The sequence below is a fragment of the Ylistrum balloti genome, unplaced genomic scaffold (assembly GCF_031769215.1).
Source record: "Ylistrum balloti isolate Yb309-2 unplaced genomic scaffold, AGI_CSIRO_Ybal_v1 Utg369746, whole genome shotgun sequence".
Classification (NCBI taxonomy): Eukaryota; Metazoa; Mollusca; class Bivalvia; order Pectinida; family Pectinidae; genus Ylistrum; species Ylistrum balloti.
The window spans coordinates 473,519-496,650 of NW_026781953.1; the positions used below are offsets into that span (position 1 = coordinate 473,519).

At 33.0% G+C, this 23,132-nt stretch overlaps 1 protein-coding gene across 2 annotated transcripts; it reads left to right on the top strand.

Annotated features, from left to right (window-relative positions):
- The first annotated feature begins 5,647 nt into the window (after positions 1–5,647).
- LOC132543244 (conserved oligomeric Golgi complex subunit 7-like) lies at positions 5,648–22,981 on the top strand. 2 transcript variants are annotated; one of them, XM_060206725.1, is made up of 23 exons: positions 5,648–5,661; positions 6,953–7,045; positions 7,984–8,028; positions 8,551–8,606; positions 9,388–9,472; positions 9,669–9,758; positions 10,043–10,111; positions 10,407–10,442; positions 11,381–11,584; positions 11,974–12,084; positions 12,494–12,646; positions 12,846–12,900; positions 13,480–13,613; positions 14,435–14,509; positions 15,126–15,191; positions 15,480–15,615; positions 16,172–16,286; positions 16,866–16,969; positions 18,815–18,945; positions 19,798–19,881; positions 20,430–20,544; positions 20,823–20,954; positions 21,897–22,981. In XM_060206725.1, exons 1-23 carry the CDS (start codon positions 5,659–5,661, stop codon positions 22,061–22,063), a joined length of 2,259 nt encoding a protein of 752 aa, XP_060062708.1. In that variant the 5' UTR covers positions 5,648–5,658; the 3' UTR covers positions 22,064–22,981. The 2 variants fall into 2 exon arrangements, with proteins under 2 accessions (XP_060062708.1, XP_060062709.1); XM_060206726.1 differs by lacking the exon at positions 5,648–5,661 and having other exon boundaries at positions 7,007–7,073.
- The last annotated feature ends 151 nt before the right edge of the window (positions 22,982–23,132 follow it).

Consider the following 23,132-nt stretch of genomic DNA (forward strand, 5'->3'; position numbering starts at 1 on the left):
AATTATAGATGGGGTTTACACCCTCACAAACAGGCCTATGGTCTGATTGTGACCATTAATGGGGACTACACTCTCACAAACAGGCCTATGGTCTGATTGTGATTATAGATGGGGACCACACCTTCACAAATAGGCCTATGGTCTGATTGTGATTATAGATGGGGACCACACCTTCACAAACAGGCCTATGGTTTGATTATAATTTCAGATGAGGACTTCACCCTCACAAACAGGCCTATGGTCCGATTGTAATTATAACAGGGACTATGTCCTCCCAACTGACTGTTTAGTCTTCATGTAAATGTCGTTGAGGACTACACCCTCACAATCAGTCTTACACCCTCACAACTAAGCTTATACGATGATGTATCTGATATGATTGGGACTGAGCCCTCATGTCCAGCCATATAGATTGTTACCTGATGATGGAGACCCTCACCAGACTAATAGCTGTACGATCTTATACCTTATAGTTGATTAGAACTTCTAGCTCGGTATGTAAAGACGTGGTTGTATTCTCGATGCCACAGATAGAGAGCATTCTTCAGACATATTGTTTACTGGACTTCTGTGTGGCTCCCCTAAATGATTCAAAAAGACATCCTCCCCAGCTAAGTCTACACAGGGCTTTTCTAATGTGTGTAGAAAATTTGTTTTGTTCTTTTGTTTTACTTTTTATATATTAAAATAAGTAGTACATATATATAAAAATCAAGCAGAGCAATGATTTGTAAACGTTTGAATATTTTCCAATGTTCTAGAAAATTTTGATATATTCTAGTCATGCAGTCAAACTGAAGGTTGGTTGTGGAGGGCTTTCCCAAAGAAATAGTTTTGAATACAATAAAAAAGAGAAATTAAACTCTCTACAAGTAACCCATCCTGTACATACCGGGGTATGTGGCATGAGACATTTTGTACAGCTCTATCTATATATACTTCATTCCTTCAGAGATGCTCAGATGACAGCCTATCGAAAAGAAATTTATAGCTAATATTTTGTAAATCAGTGTCATCAGGTGAAGCAGCTGCTGAAATTTTAAAAATTTGGATGCTTAGTTTCACTCACATGTAAGAGAGAAGGCAAAACTGTTTGAAAGTATACAATTTTCATGTTATAAATAATATTTATATGATGTTATAATGAAAACCATTAGAGATCAATTTCTAAAAAGAGTAAATTTTCTAAGAATCAATCTCTGAATAAACACGTATTTGTTCTAGTTCTTCTACAAGATATCACAAAGATCTCTAGTGGTCTGAAATGCTATTCAAAGATTAACGGATCATATAGAAAATAAGAGAAGCAAGTCCTGAAGCCAGGTCTCCAATCAGTCCATGCAGCTGGTGTGTTTCAGCCTGCTGTGCAGGTCGTCATCAGGTCAGCTTACAAAACACTATAATGTCTCAGAAAGGGTCATATTTTTCTCTCAACTGGAGGTTTTGGGAATGTAAAACCTTTGTTTAAGAGGTCGCCATACCTACCTGCATGATCTACTACAAGGCATGGATTATAGTAGATCATGCATGTACAATGTAGGTATGGGGACCGAGGTAAACATTCATAATTAGTTGCATGTAAACTGTCAGTAGTATGAGATATATCCTCTAACAATATATTTATTTAGCTTGTCCAGCTCACTCTTTATACCAGATTTGCTTGACTGGTCTTTTGACTTCGGATCTGGCATCAGTTTTCTGACATTTTATGTTAGACTTGTTAATGCTTGTGAGAACAACCTGTAAGCTCGTCTTGATCTTCCTATTTCATCCATTTGCTGAAAAGGGAGGTAATCATGTCTTCCATTTTAATAATATTTTTCGTTTATGATGTTCCTTAATATCATGAAAAATTTTCAGAAATTATCAGATTTTCGACTATTTATTGAAATAACTCAATCAATTTGTTATCTGGTACTGTTGTATAGTTGTGTATATTCCTGTTAGTTTTAATTTCACTATATACACGATCAATAAACATTTGCTCAAAATGATATTACAAGCAAACATTTCTATAGTGAATGAAAATGTCAGAAAATATTGGTTTTGCCTGTCTACACGGATAACAGTTCATTGGCATGTATGAAATTTATTACCCATGAACTAGTCCAAATTAGAATAACTGCCTTGCAAAGTTAAACAACTGTACATTACCGTACATGTGTGTCAGTACCTTTTTTGGGACATTACAATTTGATGTTAAAATTCTAGAGAATTACAAACACGGTAATTTGTTAGTTTTTACCTCATGAAAAAATGTTTTGTTTTACATAAGAGTACAATATTTAGATATGAAGATCTGGACCTCATTACAAGTCCAGTGTACTTATCAGAAGAAACTCAGTCCTGTATATTAGAAAATTATTCCTCACAGACATAGATATATCTAAATACTTTGTGCTTGTTTAGTTTACTATACCTGAGATGTACAAATGTTTCTGAGTTTCAACATTATGTACAATTTCTTTCTTTCTTTACTTATTAATTAATTAATTAATTAATTTATTTATTTATCTATTTATTTTATTATTTATATGTCATTTTTTCATGGAAAAACTATAGCATCAGTGAGATGACATTACATTTATCACATGTAACTCCCTTTTATCTCTTCATCAGTCCATCGTTAATTTGTATCATGTTTACCCAAGGACAAAAGAATGTAGCTGGGAGGACTACAGGCAACACTGGTGACCTCACAGTGTATACATAAAAACATGCTACAGTGATCACTGTACGGGATATCAAAGAAAAACTTACATATTCTAGTATTTACTACATCTAATTAAAAAATTCCAGTATAGTTGAAGAACATTTAATGGATGTATGTGGTGATAATTGCCATGTTTATATTCATAAAATGTATTATTTCCAATTCCAGACCCGTCAATAATTGTATGATTCACTTGTACCTATCAATTCAGAGTTGGATTGGGTTTGATTTGCAGGTATAATAGAGAAGGATTACAAAAATCAAAAGTTTCCAGAGTTTGTACGAAGTGAAAAGAATTGAGAGTTATGTTCACTTCGGAATCAAGAAGTATTAAACATATTTTGATGGTAAAAATTTCTAGTGAAGAATAGAAATTGATCAGCTTACATATCAATAACAAAGCATTTTTAATCCTTATTTTCATAAATCGTTAAATTACAGAATTAAATTTTTTCTTACATTTACTACAAATATAGTAATATTGATATACCATATGTTATTATTCTGCTTTGTTTAAGCTTCAGTTCTCAGTGTTTTGAATGATATGCTTGATTCAGCTAGCTAGAAGCTTATGTCGTTGGACAGAATTACCTTTCAGAAATTTGAGTGCATGATGCCAATATATTTTTCCTGTAACTTATGAATGAAATATGAAGCCAGGAACAACTGTATTTGACCATGTTTTAGGTGATTGGATGGCACAACATTACTTGTGTAATGTTCTTGCCTTTCACTGACGTGAGACCTATTGTGTGTTTTCCATCCAGTTTTACCAACAAGAATGATTGATATAACTTGATGTAACTTGTTTTTGCAGTAATTGCATTGGTAATGAAATATAAGTTGTACTTGTGTTTACGATGAACATTACAGGCCTTACAAACCTGTTGCTAAATATCATGTCTTTACAAAGAAATTCAATACTATTTGAAACTGTAAACTGCCTTTTCGACTATGATTAATGGTATCATCTTGTAACAGTATTGGGTCATTGTCTGTTAGATTTTATCCGTAGGGGTGGCACTAAGTCATGCATCTGAATGGAAGGATGGTCAGTGGTTGTAGTGGTTACACACTCAACTTTCATCTAGGTGTCCAGATTCCCAGAACGGACAAGAAGATATATATGGGGTCACTTGCCTGACAAATGTTTCCTCGCACACTCAAGTTTCCTTCCACAGTAAGCCCCCCACCACTCTCCCAAGCCCCCCTCATCCTTTATCTAAAGTACACAATATTTTATGCTGTAGTTTGTTTCAAAAGGAACAAATTATCCAGGTAAATCCTTAAATAATAAGAACATCATCAAAAGCTGAACGATTGAAGGAATATTGAAGAAACTTATCAGTATTAATTAACCGATTTTAATCACTGCTGACAGTATCAATATGTCTACCAGTTATGGAATATTATACATAAAATACTTTGTGCCATATCGTTATCTCTTGGATAATATCAATTTTCCATATGAGAAATATATATATATAAACTTTGTAGTGGCTTTAGATTTCCACCCACATTTTTCTTTCACTGTACATGTATATTGTATGCTGGGATTTTGGAACATCGTTATTGTACGTGTTTATTGCCTGATCCACTTGATGTGGTGATATGGATTTTTAGCATTACACAATACAATTGCTACAGGCCAATATGTACTAATTTGTATACTGTTTTGTTTGGAAATGATTTTATCGTACATTTGTAATTTTTATTAAAGTTTTAAAAATTTCTTTTTTGACGATATTTAAGTTTAGAGACAATTCAGAATAATTTCATGATCCTGAAAAAATATCAGACATTTTCTAAAGCAGAGCCAGCAATGAGATAATGTTTTTTTTTTTAGTTTTTTTTTCTCTCTTCTTCTGTGGACACAATCAAACAAATTTATAATTGTAAAATGAAATGAAAATATTTCATTGTGTTTAAACAAAAGCCCTACCATACTACATTGGTTGTATATCCCGGGTCTGTCTATATTTTTCTTATAACTTTCAAATTTTTTTTTACAAAAAGTTCAGAAAAAATTAAGGGTTATTGTATATGCTGTCTAAGGGAGATAATATTGTATACATTATAAAGAATAAGATTTAATGTTTTTCTGTAAATATATCCATACATTAACACTATTTGTGATAATTTTTTTCAAACATGGAGAAAATAATCACGTTTAAAAGACTTTTAAGGATCAGCATTTATGTTGTTTTTCTTCAACCTTTGTTTTAAGGTTAACTTCTGATGAGAAAAACAAAGTCTTTGTAGTATATTTGTTGTTCTATGTGAATACAGTCTGATAATTTGTTACTTGACAGAAAATTAAAAAAAAATTAAATTGTATATGTATGTTGAATGTATATTGAAATATAATCTTGTACATTGCTTCTTATTCAGTATGCTTTGCATATGTTGTTTTTGTTGAGCCAAAAAAAGAAGAAAAAACGAAAAGAAAAAATGCAGTTCTTCATTCATGTGTTACGTAAAACTAATACCGTGGGATAAACAGTTACGCCTTTATGCTTTCTTGTTGCAGCACACATATATTTATTTAAAAGAAATATTGAGCATTCTTCATTAAATGGAGCTATTGTTGTAATATACTGATTTCGTTATTTATACCTGTGTAGTGAACATAAATTTATTACTTTTTTTATTTAAGCAGATTATCGTTTTACATGATTGTTAAATTTTGCAATAAATAATAATTGCTAAAATACCAAAAAGACTTGGTTTTATTTTAAGCTCACTTTATCATTTTCTTCTAAATATTATTTTCGATCTGCCAAATGTACATTGGTTCAAAATTTGAAATCAAATCTCTTGTACTCAATAAAGAAACTGAATAATACAGACCCATTAGACCTTTTCTGACCGGTCTGGTTCAGAGTTACTGCCCTTTGTTCCACTCTTCGCGCAGTGAAACGTGGAAGGAAAACGAAACGTCCGAAATGGTAAACAAACTAGTGTTGTTGATTCCATGTTCTTTTTCTGTTTAACACACATTCATTATTCATACACAAGAATTGCCAAATGAAAATGAAACCTAACGCTATAAGACTAGTGGTTTGCAACCAGCATTACCTGGCTTCACTAGCGCAATTTATTTATGGGTTTCTGGGTCTCCATAAGATCGCCGGGCAGGCATCTGACGTTCTATATGTGAAGTATAGCTAGTTTACAGTATTCTGAAACAGCAGGATTCATTTATGAGGAAAAAAAACACACTAACTGTAACGCAAATTCTATATTAGCCGGTACGGCTCATTGTCATAAATTTTTTTTCTCTTCATAACTTCTAGTTACAAATCCGGGCATGCCTTTTTACAAAAATTGGTCATCAAACTTCAGTAAAAAAAAAGATATATGTGCATTGAATGTTGATATTATTGATACACTATATTTCTGTATTCTCCACATTGAAAGACTTTATTTGTTCGTTTGCCTTTTTACCAATGCTAATTACTTGGGCTTTGTAAGGGTTTGTCTTCATATACATGTAATTATCTGCAAACCATCGGATCAAAATTTCACTCTCCTGTTTAAGAATTTGTATTAGAAAAATAGAGACATGAGACAAAGTGTTAGCATCTGCATAACTGTATAAAACAGTCTTAAATAAAATATATATTAACTTCCAATATATTTTCTTCGTTGTTGGTCTGAAAGAAAACACCAGGTAGTAATGATTAGTAGTACAACTGGAGAGGGAGGATTTGTATATGCAGTTTGTCAAGACATGAAAAATTTGGTAGAACTCAGAAAAAAAGTACTTTAAAATAAGGAATTAAAAAACAATGCATTGATCAGTGACAAAGCAACCATTTTTTGTGGGCTTGAATTAATCTTGGCTCTTTCTCAGGAAACAAATGGTGGGGAATGCTTTTACACATACTATAGTAGAATTTTTGTCCATGCTTTTATTTTTTTACTTTGTTGTTGGACAGAAAGGCATACTAGGTTGAAATTGTAATCCACTAAGTAAAACTTACATAGATATTCCTGGTACTCATTACAGAAAGTTGCTATGCTAATGAGCAGGGATAATATGATGGAGAACAAAATTAATGAAAAATAGATTTGAAACTGAAAAGTTTTCACCTGGTACTTGTATTTACGTCTCAGATTTTAAGATCTACATATAACTTCAATCTTTTTTTTCTGTCAAATTAACCAGATGCCATCAATCCATCTTACTAGCACAACACTCTCATATTAATTTTGTCGGCATTGATATATTTTCAGGACTACTCTAAATTTCTGGATGACAATTTTGACGCGAAGGAGTGGGTAAACACAGCCTTTCGTTCACAGAAGGACCAGCCAACGAATAAAGATGTTGGTATTTAAAACTTGTGTAAAGCAGGTTATTTTAAGCTTTATTTTGAAATTTTATGAACTCCAAACTCTTCATGTCAAATGTAGGTGATGCTATTCAGATAAGGATATGTTTGATTGCTTCAGATCTAGCTAATATGGCTTTTTAAAGAGTCACTAGTGCTGCTGTGATTTAAATTAAAATATTCTGCCCAAGTTGCAAAATTTCAACTTTCAATTTTCAAGAACTCAATAAAATGAAACTATTGTTCACATCAAAATATCATTACTATGGTCAGTTTGGACATTCAAAATTGGTGGGAATTCATGCAGCTAAATCATCTAAACATATTATTGTAGTGAATCAGGAAAACTGGAACTGAAAGGTCACTGAATCATAAATTTTATGCAAAATACTTGGATGCTATTCAGTAAAAATTTTGCTGGGGCTGCTATTGTCTTACTTCATTGGGCTGTTTTCTATCTTTTAAAATACATGCAAGCATTTCATTCTGTTTGGCAAACCTGTTATGACGCAACCAAGGGCAAATGTATATTGATCGATCTAGTAGATCTGTAAAGAATTTTTACGTCAAAAATCATAAGTTTGCTAAAATGGTAAATTGAGGTGTATAATTTCCATTAGAATTTAAGTAGATTGTTTTGTACTGTTTACTTCAAAAGTATACAACGAAATCCTAACTTATGTGGAATATCCATGTAACATAAAACAGCAAATATGAAAGGTTATCAATATAATGCTGCCTGTATGAACATTAACATGGAATTGTAGTCATGAATTTGTAGATCATGATCTTGAAGGTATTTATCATTTTGTGCACAACCACAGTCCGTTAGAATTAATTAATTGTATAAAGAGGTATCAGAAACTTGATTTTGTGGAGTAAGAGATAACTCTTAAACAAACTACACATATTTATTGATTTATGTAATTTCAGCAATATGCCACTACCCTAGTAATGAAGCTTCAGATGTTTATTCAGGTAAGAAAAAAAATGTTAACAATACTTTCAACGAAATAGCTTCTTTGACAAATTAAACAATCACCAAATGAACTGTCAGAACAGCCAGGGTCATTTTTGGGGCTGGTACTGTTTGTAGTAGGAGGTAGCTACCTCACTAAACAAGATGATTCGTATGCCATCAAGAGCAGTTGGGATATTTATTGTCTTGCCCAAGGGCACAAGTATGACACGAACCCCCACCAGTAGGGATTGTTTAGATGTAAACCTCTGATCTTCAGGTGAGGTAAAATAGACCAACACTCTATGCTATCACAGATCCTGGAGAAATATATATTTATATGGAGCCTATTTTGATTTTCCTTCTGTCTGAAATCCATAACAAAAGCTTATCATGTTATTTCATGCCTTTCTTTAAAATTTTGGGGTACTCTTCTAACTCTCAAATTGTTAATAAGGTAATATAGAATTTGAACAGGTATTTTCATACAGATATGACATAACAAAGTGTGTTTCTAATCAATCCAAATTTTGAAATTTCAGGAGGTGAATAATGTGATTGAGGAGACTAGTCAACAAGCTGTACAGAATCTCCCACGGTAGGTGTAATATAGATCTCTCTGGGAGATCTGGTTTATCAACTTATCACTTGATGCATGATTCTTAGATTGGTATAAACAGAAGTTTATTGTGAAATCTCTATATTCCTTTTGTGTTGGTCCAAGGGATATATTACTCCTACTTTTGGTCTAAGGGGTATATTTCAGTAGTTTACCATATATAATGTACTGACTGTTGGTCAAAGGGATATATTTAATTTCCTTTTGGTCTAAGGGAGGATATTTCAGTGGTCTAACCCATATAATGTGCAGGCTTTTGGTCTAAGGGAAATAACACACCTGTTGCATTGCACTTTCTGTTAGTCGCAGGTATATGATACACCTCTTGATCTAAAAATGAAATCTCACCTCCTGTTGGTCTAGGATAGATATTTCACCTCCTGTTGGTTTAGGATAGATATTTCACCTACTGTTGGTCTATGGTATGTAGTACACCTCCTGTTAATTTAAAGGGAGATATTTCACCTCCTTTCGCTCTAAGGGAGATAACTCACTTCCTGTTTATACACCTATTGGTATGAGAAGGTATTTCACCTCCTGTTGGCCCAAATATAATGATACACATGTTGGTCTAAACCTTAGAAATGTTGATTAACTGAACTATCAGTATTGAAGAAAGCAGCCCACTTCTTTGACAAAAGGAGATCATATATTTTCAATTGATATGCTGTGTAAATGACAAATCCCAACACAATAGATCGGTTTTTTAGCACAATACAGTAATTTTATGATCTGTTTTTGTTAATTATTTACCTTTTAGAGTTATGAGAGAGTTGGATGCTGTCAAGCAAGAATCTTCTTTATTACAAGAACAAATGAAAATGGTAAAACAAGATATTCAGAAGGTAAGTAAAGTGTTACTTATATGTTAATAAAGGCAATTTATTGATAGAAGCTTAGTGTTTACTTTTATGATAAGTAAATATGATTATCTATAGACAGTTGCTATGGAAACTGTTCAATATAGTAAAGTTAATTGTACACACTCTTACTATTATGAAATCTTACCTTATGTAAAACCATTTGTATGTAATTTTACAGGTAGAACAAGACACAGCCCAATCTATGCAGATGCTGCTTCAGCTTGATTCCATCAAGTCTCGTCTAACAGCTGCTGCGGAGGGTCTACAGGTAAGAATAGTGTTGTGAACCTAGTGTGCCAAACTGACTATAGATTAGCCTGATATAATATATATTCTCATTGTGAATTATCACAATAATTTCACTGTACTTCTTAATATTTTTACTGTCCATGTTCTCATTGATGTAAAGTAAAAGCATTACTTAAACATATATTTACAGGTATGAATTACTGGTAGGAAATGTATTGTGTTTCTGTTTGTAATGATCTGTATAAGGGTTTTTGTATAAAATCTTTTAAAAGATTTTTCTGATCAGTAATTTTATCCCCGCAGGAGGCAGATAATTGGACCACTCTCAGTGCTGATGTAGAAGAGGTGTTCCAATCCAATGATACAGACGCTGTAAGTTAGTTCTTACATCATGTTTTTTGGTGATGTGTCTTACAGGAAAGTGTTGTAAGGATTTTAGAAATCTTTTCAAAACGAATGAAATAAAGTGTTTTTTCCAGCTTGTTTATTATGTATATTTTTGATAATTAATTTGTTTTAAGTTTATGAAAAAAATGTCTCTGTTTGAGAAAAGTGCACAAGCCCTGTTTGCATGCTGTTATGATAAATGTAGCAAAATCATCCATAAATTTCAGGAAATTTGTTCATAAAAGTGTTTCTAATATAGTAAATCCTTGTTTGTAAACAGATTACAGCAAAATTGTCAAGAATGCAGACATGCTTGGTAAGTATTACATAGTACATGTAGACCTAAAGTCTTTTTCAAGTTTTCACAATACATGTATACATTGACATGTAGACCTAAAGTCTTTTCCAAGTTTTCACAATACATGTATACATTGACATGTAGATCTAAAGTCTTTTCCAAGTTTTCACAATACATGTATACATTGACATGTAGACCTAAAGTCTTTTCCAAGTTTTCACAATACATGTATACACTGACATATAGACCTGAAGTCTTTTCCAAGTTCTCACAATACCTGTATACATTGACATGTAGACCTAAAGTCTTTTCCAAGTTTTCACAATACCTGTATACACTGACATGTAGACCTAAAGTCTTTTTCAAGTTTTCACAATACATGTATACACTGACATGTAGACCTAAAGTCTTTTCCAAGTTTTCACAATACCTGTATACATTGACATGTAGACCTAAAGTCTTTTCCAAGTTTTCACAATACCTGTATACACTGACATGTAGACCTAAAGTCTTTTTCAAGTTTTCACAAACATGTATACATTGACATGTAGACCTAAAGTCTTTTCCAAGTTTTCACAATACATGTATACATTGACATGTAGACCAAAAGTCTTTTTCAAGTTTTCACTACACATGTATACATTGATATGTAGATCTTAAGAAGTCTTCTTCAAATTTTCCCTACACATGAAATTTTCATCAATTTAGACTGCTAAGATCTGAATGAAATTGCTATAAACATACTCCTGTATAGAGCAGTACAGTTACTGTATTAAAACTTACCTTCTAGTTGTTAATAAGTGTGTGGAGAAAATTTGAAAAAAGATAAGTACATGTATATAATTATGTGGATTATATATGAAATTTAATAATCCCGCTTATGTCACAATAGTAATGTTAAGTTTGCAACTTGTATTTGCTTGCTCCACATGGATATTATTGCGTTGTATTTTTAGCAAATGTTGGTGGACACACCTGATTATGCTGAGAGATGCGATCACCTAGAGAAGCTGAAGAATAGACTAGAAGCTATGCTGAGCCCACAGTTGGTGGCAGCTTTTAACTCTCAGTCTATAGAGGCAGCCCAGAAATTCACCAGAATATTCTCCGACATAGACAGACTACCTCAGCTCTACAAGTACTATCATAAGTGTCACAAGGTATACCATGTTCCCAGGACAAAATTACAGCTGGCAGAGAAATTCCAATATTGAATAGATTTGAAGTAGATTCATAAATCGATTAATTCTCCAGCTATACTTTATTGAAATTGAAAAGTGTTGAATATGTATGTTTCTATTAATGAAGTTTCTGCATAATATGTGTAAAAATTATCATGAAATAAGTGATAATCTTCTGAATGTTTGCTTCTAGCATGATGCAAGGTAGAATTAAATACAAGCATTCAAATGACATTGATCCCATTATTGTCAGTGTATTAAAAGTTTTATGGTAATTTTGTCTTAAATTGAAGCAAGACTTTTTCAGAGTATCTATATCAATAAAACAATGGCACATACTACAACCAAATGTATCCTCTCGCTAACAGACAAACCTGATGAGCAGCTGGACAACTGTGATGGAAGCAAAGTCAGATGACTCTCTGACTGACTGGATGTCAGAGTATTATGACCTATTGTTGACTACCTGGCATAATCAGGTAAATAACTGTACCTATCAATATTTGTATAAATAAAATAAAAATTGAATGGCTTCAAATAAACCAAATGACATGAAATAAATGGTGATATCCTTTTCCATTGCCAATGTTGATGGAGACTTTCGCAGCAAGCTGTAAATCTTAAAATATTTTAAGTAGACTTATTCATGTTGAAGTATAAGATCTGACAACCTTTTGTCGTATTGTTTAAAATTTTTTTGAATTATTAATGCAATGCTATTAATTCCTGATTTCGTCAGTTTGGCTCCAGATGTCCTTGTGATAATTTGATCAGACTAAGCACTACTACTTCCGCAAAATAAACTGTTGAAAATGCAGAGATTGTCTGTTACAGCATTTGATAGGTATACATGATTTCTGTGTTTGAGGGTAGATTTGTTGTTTGTAGATAAAGTGGTGTAACCAAGTGTTCGCGGACCCTGTACCAATTGTCTGTGACCTGATCACGGAAGCTCTTTCATCAGTAGACCTTTCTGCCTGTATAACTAAACATCTGAGTCAGCGGAAAGATAACCTTGTAGCCCTTACTGAACTCAAGGAGGTAAATCTTGGTTTGGTTCTGTAAGCTGTTTCTGTTTCATATTACATTAACGATGAAATATGAAAAAATGAAATATTTTCACAATGTGAAAACATGACCTGAAAATATTGTCAGCGTATTTGAAAATCATAATGTTAGAATGCCATTAGTTGATGAAATATATCTATGCCTGTAGACAAAGATTTTCTTTTTTGTTTAGATATCTGAGAGATTTTCAAAGAGTATGGAACAGTCTGTAGAGACACATGCCAAAGGTGAGATTTTGTTGATGCTAAATTTTGTTTACCATAAAACACTAGTCTTTGAGTTAACCTTCGTTTATTGTTGAATAATAATGAATAGTTTGAAATTTAGTGAAGGAAAATCAAGTGGGGAAAAATTAAACGCAATTGAAGACAAAGAATAAAAATGTTATTTTTGAATTCAATATTAAGTAAATAAATATTAAATAACTTGTCAGTGTTTTAAACATTTTAATAATTTTTATGCTCTACGAAAAACAAAACAATTTCGGGGAGCATATAGTTGCAGCCTGTTTTTTTTTTGTATGAAAGAAAAAAGTAAAATCATCAAAATATTATGAACATAAGAGTCTGTCTTCTCTGTTTAAATGTTTCCGTGATGGTTTAAAAATCTATTTTTACCTTTTAAATCTGATTGATTGTTTAAGTCTTCTGATTTTTATGTCTTTCTCTAGACACACTGTATAGTTAAATATGTAAATGGCTTAGAAAGCATGTCCGGTAGATATGTTTTCCTGTAGGTCATAAACAAATTGATGGGTATGATTTACAATCCAAAGTAATAGATATATTGAACGTATTTGTATAAAGTGGATCAAATGGAGCACACTCAGAGTCTGGAGAGGCTGATGATGATGATTTATGCTCCGTACCGACCTTACATCGCGAAGTACAAGTCAATGGAGGAGGCGACCCTAGGTTCTGACCTCAATAACATTCGGCTGGTAAGATTTTTGTGTAATATATACATTTTGATTTTAATATGTGACTGTGTTTTCAATTATACTTATTCAGCTCAGCTAGTTTGAAGGACTAATGGTCCTAAGACACGTTGCAACATCCGGTTGTCAAATTTTTCTCCAAATTGCTATTTGTCATAAACAAATAAGCAAATTTTCACCGTGAATTCTTAAAAATCCTTCTTTCTGTGAAAATGACGGGATTTATCCAAATTTTTTGTGCGTTGGGTCTGACTCTTTCGGGTTTAGAGGGGCGGGTCCATATATGAGAATCAGAGAAATAGTATTCTTAAAGGAGCATTCCTTCATTTCATGATCAGAAATATGCTATGCTATTTATGTCTAAATTATGATTATACATGTGCCTGACAGTTATGACGTAAACAAAGTTTTGGAATTGAACTGGAAATACATGTTTGATGTCTAAACACTGTCTTCATGTGTTTCCCCTTTTGAACATTAGATCATGACATCACAGACATAGCATAACATCGGGACTTTCCACACAACAACCACATGTATCATGTGAACAGAAGCTGTGGTCAGAAATTTAGTTTAAAGAATGATAAAGACATAATACCTAATATTAAGTAGTTGTAAGAGTAAATCAAAGTCTTCTTGTCTAAATCTACAACAACTCGACAGATCGCTTGAGGGATTTATCTTTGCCAAACCTATTAAGTATTTTAACTGTGTTTTCTAGGATTAAGTATTTTAACTGTGTTTTCTAGGATTAAGTATTTTAACTCTTTCTAGGATTAGGTATTTTAACAATGTTTTCTAAGTATTTTAACTGTGTTTTCTAGGATGACGCTGAAGTGTTTGAAACAGTGCAGTTATTAGCAGCATCAGTGAACAAGCTCTTCAATGTAGCTAAAGATGTAAGTGAAAAAAGCAGAAACTTTTTATCGTGATTGTTAAAAGTATTTATATTTAGTTTGAAAGTATTACAAATATGAGAGTATTATAAATATGAAAGTAATTTAAAATGTCTTGTCCATGATGCAATCTTAAATATATAATATATAATTATATATAATTACTATAATTACCTGCCTAATTGTAATGAATTAATTTAGATATTATTGTATAAAACTGAATCTTATCAACAGTAGACCTGGTAATATAAACTGTGGATATTTGTATGAGAATACTTTCAACAGTAGACCAGGCTATATAAACTGTGGATATTTGTATGAGAATACTTTCAACAGTAGACCTGGTAATATAAACTGTGGATATTTGTATGAGAATACTTTCAACAGTAGACCTGGCTATATAAACTGTGGATATTTGTACGAGAATACTTTTCATCTGTCCTGATTTGAGTTGTTTATAATTATAGAAATCATCAGTTGTGAAATAAATTTCAACAGTGAAGGAAAATGAAAGCTGTATATTGAACCTGGTAAGATGTTTAGGCAATAGAACAACTAATGTGCAATTCTTATTCAATATGTCGGATCATATTTAAACAACATGACCATTTCTTTACAGGCTAACGAGAGGTGTCAGCGTTTGTCCAATGGATGCGGCTATGAATTTTTACTTAATGCTTTAAAGGTATGTTCATTTTTTTGATGATTTAATCTAAATAAAAAAAATCTTTTTACTTATTATTACCTCAAATTATGTTGATTAATGTATCTTTGTAAACTTTTTTAACGAGGCTTACAGGGAGTTAAGGTTTAGGGCTATTCCAGTAAAACATCACCTTGGCTCCAAAATGAATTGATACATATTACAGAAGTTAAACTTATTTTCAAATACACTGTACCTCTCCGTGACCAGAAGATCGTATCTGTGATGGGTGTTTACTGTTAAATAAGATTGTATCATTTCCTGTGTCAGACATATTTCATCAGCTACTGTCGGGAGTTTCGTCGAGTGATGGTCAACATTAAAGAAAAGTGTAAGAGCAGTCAATCTCAGGATGCCGAGGACTGGACTCTGTTCCAGCAGTCTCTTCGCATCATACAGACATGTGGTTCGTATTATAGAAAATCTACTTTGGTGGAGCTGAAAATTCACTTCTAAAAATAATGTACTTTACCCCAATAATATCCTGAACTCAAGAGAAGTATATCTGAAGACTGCTGGTCAGCAATCAAAAGAGGTTCTAATATGATAGAAATAAAGGAAAGCTAGAAGTGAAAGAGCTGTTCCCAATCTCAAACGGAAAGGATAAAATGTAATTCCTCATCTGACTCCAGTCTAAAACATTTAACATCACATTATTTTATATAATCCTCAGAGGGCAAAATGAACACGAATTTGTATATAATTGTTCAGGGGCAAAAATAAAAGATCCTGGTATACAGCATCCACAGTTATATCTTATGTTTGCATTATATCATAAAAATAAGCCCGGTAATTGGCATTCATAGCCTTATAACCTTGATGTGAATTCCAGATTAGTTTGATACTGTGACATGGTTACATTGTGAGACAATATTAAAGAATATTTTACAATATTTTATTTTATTGATAAGATTTGTATTCATGCATTTTGATCAGATGTTAAAACATTTTCAAACTAACAGGGGACCTGATAATGCATGTTGATGAGCTTGATGGCAATATCATCAGCAGTATTATGCACACCATAGCACACTACTCTAACCCTGGGTCTCCTGTGAAAGAGGCAAGCAAAATCAGGTCAGTAGCTGATCAGTTTGATAATTAGGAAGTGTTCATTAATGACATAAGGTAGCTATGAGTCAATTTCCTATTTTATCATTTTTAGGTCATATGACCCGAAAGGTCATGTTCATTATTTTTCGACCTTGTCAAAAATTTGATACTGCACCCAGAATGACCAATTTGTAACATGATTGCGCAATTATGGTTTTTCTGTGTAACATCTATTTCAAACTTCTTTTGAGTTTCATCAGTTGGATTGAACTTCAACTTTACTGTCAAAAAATAGGTTACACTTGTTATAGTTACCAAAACTACCATCTGCATCATGCTTCTTTGTAAGATTTCATTCAAAGTAAAAAAACTCTCCCTGCTGAAAATTTTTGTAGTCAGATGACCGTTAAAGCCCATGGGCCTCTTGTATTTGTTGTGAAATACTTTTGGAATTCACATTTAATCAGATAAAGAATTATTGAAAATTTATTACACAACACTTTACTTCAAATCCATTCAATGATAATACAACTTTTCATGAAATTGTTATATGACAAAATTTAAAAATCCACAAATTTGGTAATAAAAATATTTTCATTGCAGACATGCTGGTAAACGGTCGATTTTACATGCACAAGCTTCTCTGTTTCTGAGTAATACTGAGGATATTGCTAACCTGGAGAGTCTTGTCAGCAAGCTGGAGGAAGGTAAGAGATGTCTAGTTTAGGACAACTCTTTTACTGTGTTCCTCTTTGTTAGGTTTGGTCGAAGTCTATCGGCAGTGTCAGGTATCAGGACTGTTCTATTTTAGAATGCGATAGACAACCCCTATATACAAAGACTGTACTAATTCAGATTTTGTTCATCTGCTGGAGAAAAATTAACATTTAATTTAGGTTTTTGTTTACAAGCAAAAGCTGAGTTATCAGCATCATAAATTGAAATAGCTTTCTTATTCTTGAAAAAAATGATTTAAAATTAAAAATAAAGATGGTTTCCTTGGGCTAATATATTTTAAATAGATACTGAACATTCAGTTACAATTAACTTACAGGTAAGTGATGTTTCTTTTGATATTAACATGAAATATAGATCAAAGTGTTATGGATGAAAAACGTACAACATATTGGTGATCCTATCAATATATAAAAATGTATCTACCATTATTTCCTTTTCAATCCCTATACCACTCAATGTATTATGTTATAATTAAAGAATACTTTCTTTAGAATAACCATAAAAATTCTCTTCATGTTGCTTTATTGTTTGTTTAGTGCGAAAGAAGGGTTTGTATGTTGTTTACTTTTTCAAGTTTCGAACTTGACAGTCGATAGAAGCACAGAATCAAACAAGTCCTCAGTCTTGCATTTACTTATTTACCTGCCACAGTTGAATTGTCTGATAAAAAATTACCTATGTTCCTTTTCCCAGCAGCATTAAATCAGACGCCTCTTCAGACTACTTAGATATAACTCACTTCTCACTGTTTCCAGGGCAATGCTAAGTATACAAAGATGGAAGTTCTAAATGGAAAATATCAATTTTTATTTTGGAAAAGGATATGAAATGTAGTAATCAAGCACCTCCCAGCCTGTGTCCCTGGGCCTACTGTCAGTGAAGCATATTAATTTACTCGTTTGACTTTACTTATTCAAAAGTGGATACCAGAAGTACTTCTCATACAACACTATTTATATTTTTCTCATTTCTACCTGTTTAAAACTAGTCTGTCCAGGGCAATACACCCAGGTTCACTGTTCTTGTATTACACACCTACCCATGCAATACAGGCACACAGATGTAGAAATGTGACGTGTCCCTTCCCAATGATGTCATCGTCTGATACAATACATACACATTTGTGCACAAATAATTATTTGCAATGACTGTTTATATTAATTTGTTTTAACTTTCTAGTGCAAACTTTGTTTGCGAATTCTGGGTACAGAGAGTTCATTTTTCTATGTCAATTTGTCGATTAATTGTAAAATAAAAAGATATTATTTTTGTGCAATATGGCATCCTTGCTAGTCCATTGTCGATGTCTGAGGCTAGCATTTTTTCAATGTTTTAGAATGAGAAATATCGAAAAAAATACTCATTCATATGTCAGGGTGGAGGATGGGATATTTCACCCTCAAGGTCACAAAATGTGTTAAAACACTTGACAAAGTCTCAGATTTTACATTATGTAACCTTTCGTGTGGAATATCCCTATCCTACACCCAGACATATAAAAGAATCTTATAGTTTTTAAGAAATTAAAATTTCAACCACTTACGACAATGTTCTTGCTCAGTTGATTTTGAAACTGAAACAGAAGTGCAATTATGGTACATATTTGTTTGGCCTCAGTGAAAAATATAATAACAATTGAAAGTGTTCTGCAAAGAAAAAAACACAGAGCAATCTCTAGCCAGGTGACTGATGTGTTTTTTTAGTGGTTCAGTTATTTGTTTAATTTGTTAATTCCATTAATTGTCAATCTCCAGAGTATACACAGTACATAGTATATACAACAGTAATTCAGATCTATTTGTTCTGCTTCACAGGAGAGACACCATCAGTGCTCACAGACATCAAGAAAGAGTTCTGTCAACTGAGTGAGGAAGTTCACAGGTTTTCATTTGATATTGTATTCGCTCAGCTGAAAGGCTATCTAACAGATCTGGCAAATATGGAGGTATGTAATATTGGTAGGTCAGGTAGGTCTTTCTGTCAGGAAACTGTAGCATACCACGGCAGTATGTAATATCTTACACTCAGGTAGGTCTTTCTGTCAGGAAACTGTAGCATACCACGTCAGTATGTAATATCTTACACTCAGGTAGGTCTTTCTGTCAGGAAACTGTAGCATACCACGTCAGTATGTAATATCTTACACTCAGGTAGGTCTTTCTGTCAGGAAACTGTAGCATACCACGTCAGTATGTAATATCTTACACTCAGGTAGGTCTTTCTGTCCGGTAACTATAGCATACCACGTCAGTATGTAATATCTTACACTCAGGTAGGTCTTTCTGTCAGGAAACTGTAGCATACCACAGCAGTATATAATATCTTACACTCAGGTAGGTCATTCTGTCAGAAAACTGTAGCATACCACGTCAGTATGTAATATCTTACACCCAGGTAGGTCTTTCTGTCAGGAAACTGTAGCATACCACGGCAGTATGTAATATCTTACACTCAGGTAGGTCTTTCTGTCAGGAAATTAATGTATCACTATGGAGGTAGATAAACACTCAGACTCTGGTATGCCACCTGTCTAAAATATGTCTTACATGGCATTCTGCAACCTATGAATTAACAGAATTAGAATATAATACAACATAGATTCCTCTTGGAGAGAAAATATTAATTCTACTCTGGTTTTGAATACATGTTTTAATATAGAATTGAAAAAAATCTGTTTGACATTCTCACACAGCAGTACATAGTTGATAAATGTGAAAATGAAAATTGAATGAGAAATGACTATAAATAGGTCAAAAGAGAATAAAAACCTCAATGTTTTCATGTTTGTTTTCTCTAGATTTGGATGTCTAAAAGTGCTGGCGGAGCATTGACCTCTGACCTTCCAACTTTCAGTCTCTCACCACAGGAGTACATCACCAAGGTAACTGAATTGTATATTTGTAATTATATAATGTAGTAGAAATTTATGTCTAAAATGAATGTCAGGTGATTTACTTTTGAAAATATACTCCCTCTTGCCCTGATGACTAATTTAATGCCTAACAATACATATAGCTGTACATTAAAACTGTAATTAAATGCTATTTCATTATTCTGCCCCCTAAGATTTAATAATATCTTATATTTGATATGCCTGTTGAACTATTATAGAAAGCGGCCTTCATAATTTTATGGGAGTACATCCATCAGACCTGTACGACAATGTCACACCCTATTCCAAAATATTGTTGTATCTTGAGAACCTCTTAACAGATTTGGTTCGTATTTACCCTAAAGTATCATAACATCAAATTCTACACATCATTTTCTTAAGGTGGTCATCGATAAAGGTTATAGGTTCAATGGTCACCTTTGACAATTTTTCCAAACTCATCAAGCATTACAAGGGAGGGAGCATCCATTTATTATGGACGTTCTTTAGTTTTAATAGCGCTTTTTTATAACCCAAATTATTTTTTTTTTTAAAAGATTGGTCAGTACATGATGACCCTTCCACAACACCTTGAACCGTTCACCATGCAGGACAACCCAGCAGTCATTGTGGCTCTTAAGCATGGAAGACTGCCATATACAGATGAAATGGGTAAATGTGTCAGTTTGGCTATTCAGATGAATAAGCCATCTTCCATAGGAATTAGACTTTAAACAGATACCTGCATCAATAAAAAAATTGTCCTAAGAAACGTTCTATGCTGAGTATTGTGTTGCCCAGTTCATATCATAAATTTATACATAAAGTTGTCATTGTGTTCCTCACAAATTTGAACATTTCAATAATTAAGTGTTTGTCATTTTATATGATCCAGAAAAGTGAATATTCCAGATTTCACTGCCTAATTATTTATATGGTGTTATATACAGAATTACCTGAACACACAGCAGACCTTTGGCTGGAATCTATAGCTCGTGGCACGATGCATTTCTACTGCGAGGAAATTCTCAAGATTCATGAACTGACCACACATGCTACAAAACAGCTGACCACTGATATAGGTTTGTACATTTCCAAGTCATCTGACTCTTCTGTTTTGCTAAAATGAATTTTGTTTGCATCTCCTCAAAAATACTCTTGTTACTTTTTGTGGAATCTGATTCAGGATTAGGTCACATTTCCCTTCAGGAATAATCAGTCTTCTACAGGTGGTGATAAACAGAATCTATGCAAAGGAGACTTCAGAAACTATTCTAAGGAATAGGTCACCCTTTCCTTCAGGAAACATCTTCTGTCTCCTACAGGTGGAGACAATCAGAATCTCAGAATATATTCTAAGGAATAGGTCAACCCTTCCTTCAGGAAACACCTTCAACTTCCTACAGATAGAAATAATCAGAATTTATGCCAGATAATGATAATCCCCACCCCCATGCCTCATGCATGCCACCCAGTGTAATTTTGGTTAAGTGTCTTTCCCAAAGACACAACCACGTCAGCACAGATCAATCTGTTCTCAACATCCCGAGAAACATGAATTTCACGGGAAGGGATCTATGCATCTAAGATACTCACCTAAGGTTAGGCCAACACTGTAACAGACTGAGCTAATGTGACCCTGCTATTTAGATCAAACTTCAATAATATCAAAAAATTAATATATTTATTGCACTCAAAAAGGGATGAATTCCAAAAATTGGCGTAAATGTTAAGAATATAGCTCTTTGTGGCCAAAATGTTTCTTTTATATTACTATTTGTCTGATAAAACAAAATTACTGACTTTGTATGTCTAAGTTTCACAAAAATGTAAATTTGAAATTTTGCCTCAAGACACCATAATTCTTTGATGGCTTTTATCTAGCTCTATTGTTGTGTTTAAAATCTATGGGTTTCACGTTTTAACAAAAATGAACTGCTCTGCAAAAATGAAGTCCATTATTTGCACATTTTTGATTTTGCATATCTTTCATTGCTGATATTCAAAATGTTTTCCATTTACAGACTACCTGTGTAATGTACTGGAGGACCTGGGACTGCACATGTCCGAAACCCTGAAAAATATTGACAAACTGTTAAAGGCATCTCCCGATGATTACCACGATGTTACGGAAAACATGCCCCAAAGATTAGCACATGCTATCAGTGGTATGAGGCGGATTGACCTGTAGGTGTGATATATTGTAGACGTGTGTGTGGGTATTATGTGTGTTGTATGGGGGATTACATGTTAGGGGACTTTTGCTTTTGAGGAGAGTATAAATTGTATGGGGGATGTCAGTGAGGGTCTGGAGTATGTGTAATATGTGTATTGGGGATGTCAGTGAGGGGCTAGAGTATGTGTATGGGGGATGTCAGTGAGGGGCTTTTTTGTACTGTCCATTATGCTTGGAATTATAACTTAATGTATCTTATACAAATTAACTTTCGTGAGGATGTTGTTTTTGCTATTTTACAGTACACCAAAATTGAAAAAAAATTTAGTCTGTGAAATATGGAGACGTGTGTATTAGAGATGTTCTTTGGTCCAGGTGTCTCTCAGCTTCAATAGCGGTATTAAACAATTCATTGTGAAAATTTCTAATCACACCAATCTTCTAGAACTTTTATAGACAGGTTTGACCGTATGTAAGGTTGGTTGGGATGGGGAGGGTCGGGGATTGAGAGCTATCAGATGTTTTTGTTATATAGTTGAATTAGAGAAATTATTTATACTACGGAACATTAACAAAGTCACTATTTGATTATGTAGCCAGTGTTATTGTGGTGAGTCTGGGATTCATGAATTGGTTTACTTACCAAGGTATCACAAAATGTTGGATATTCAACAGGAGGCTATCAGAAATCTGTTGTTTTATGTTGATGTTCATATCAGTTTTGTTTTTTTTTTTTCTAAAGTTTTTTTTTTTTTTTTATTCTTTGTTCATTTGTCTCTTTGACATTAAACTACCAATAATTGCTTAATGAATAATTATATCACACAAATTTTATATCAGTCCGCATTATCATTTGTAGTTAACATGTTAGATTATACAATAAATTGTCAAAAAAGTCTGTTTTCCCTTAACTAAAATTTGTTTTCCTCTCAAAATGGCAAAAATTAAGACAATGTTCTCAAATTATTTTTAAAAACATTTACCTAATTTATACAGACACAGACTGTAGTACAATTTCGGTAGAAAAGACACTGGATTATGTTGTGATCTGGTGATATCATGCAATTTATAATACTGTGATTGC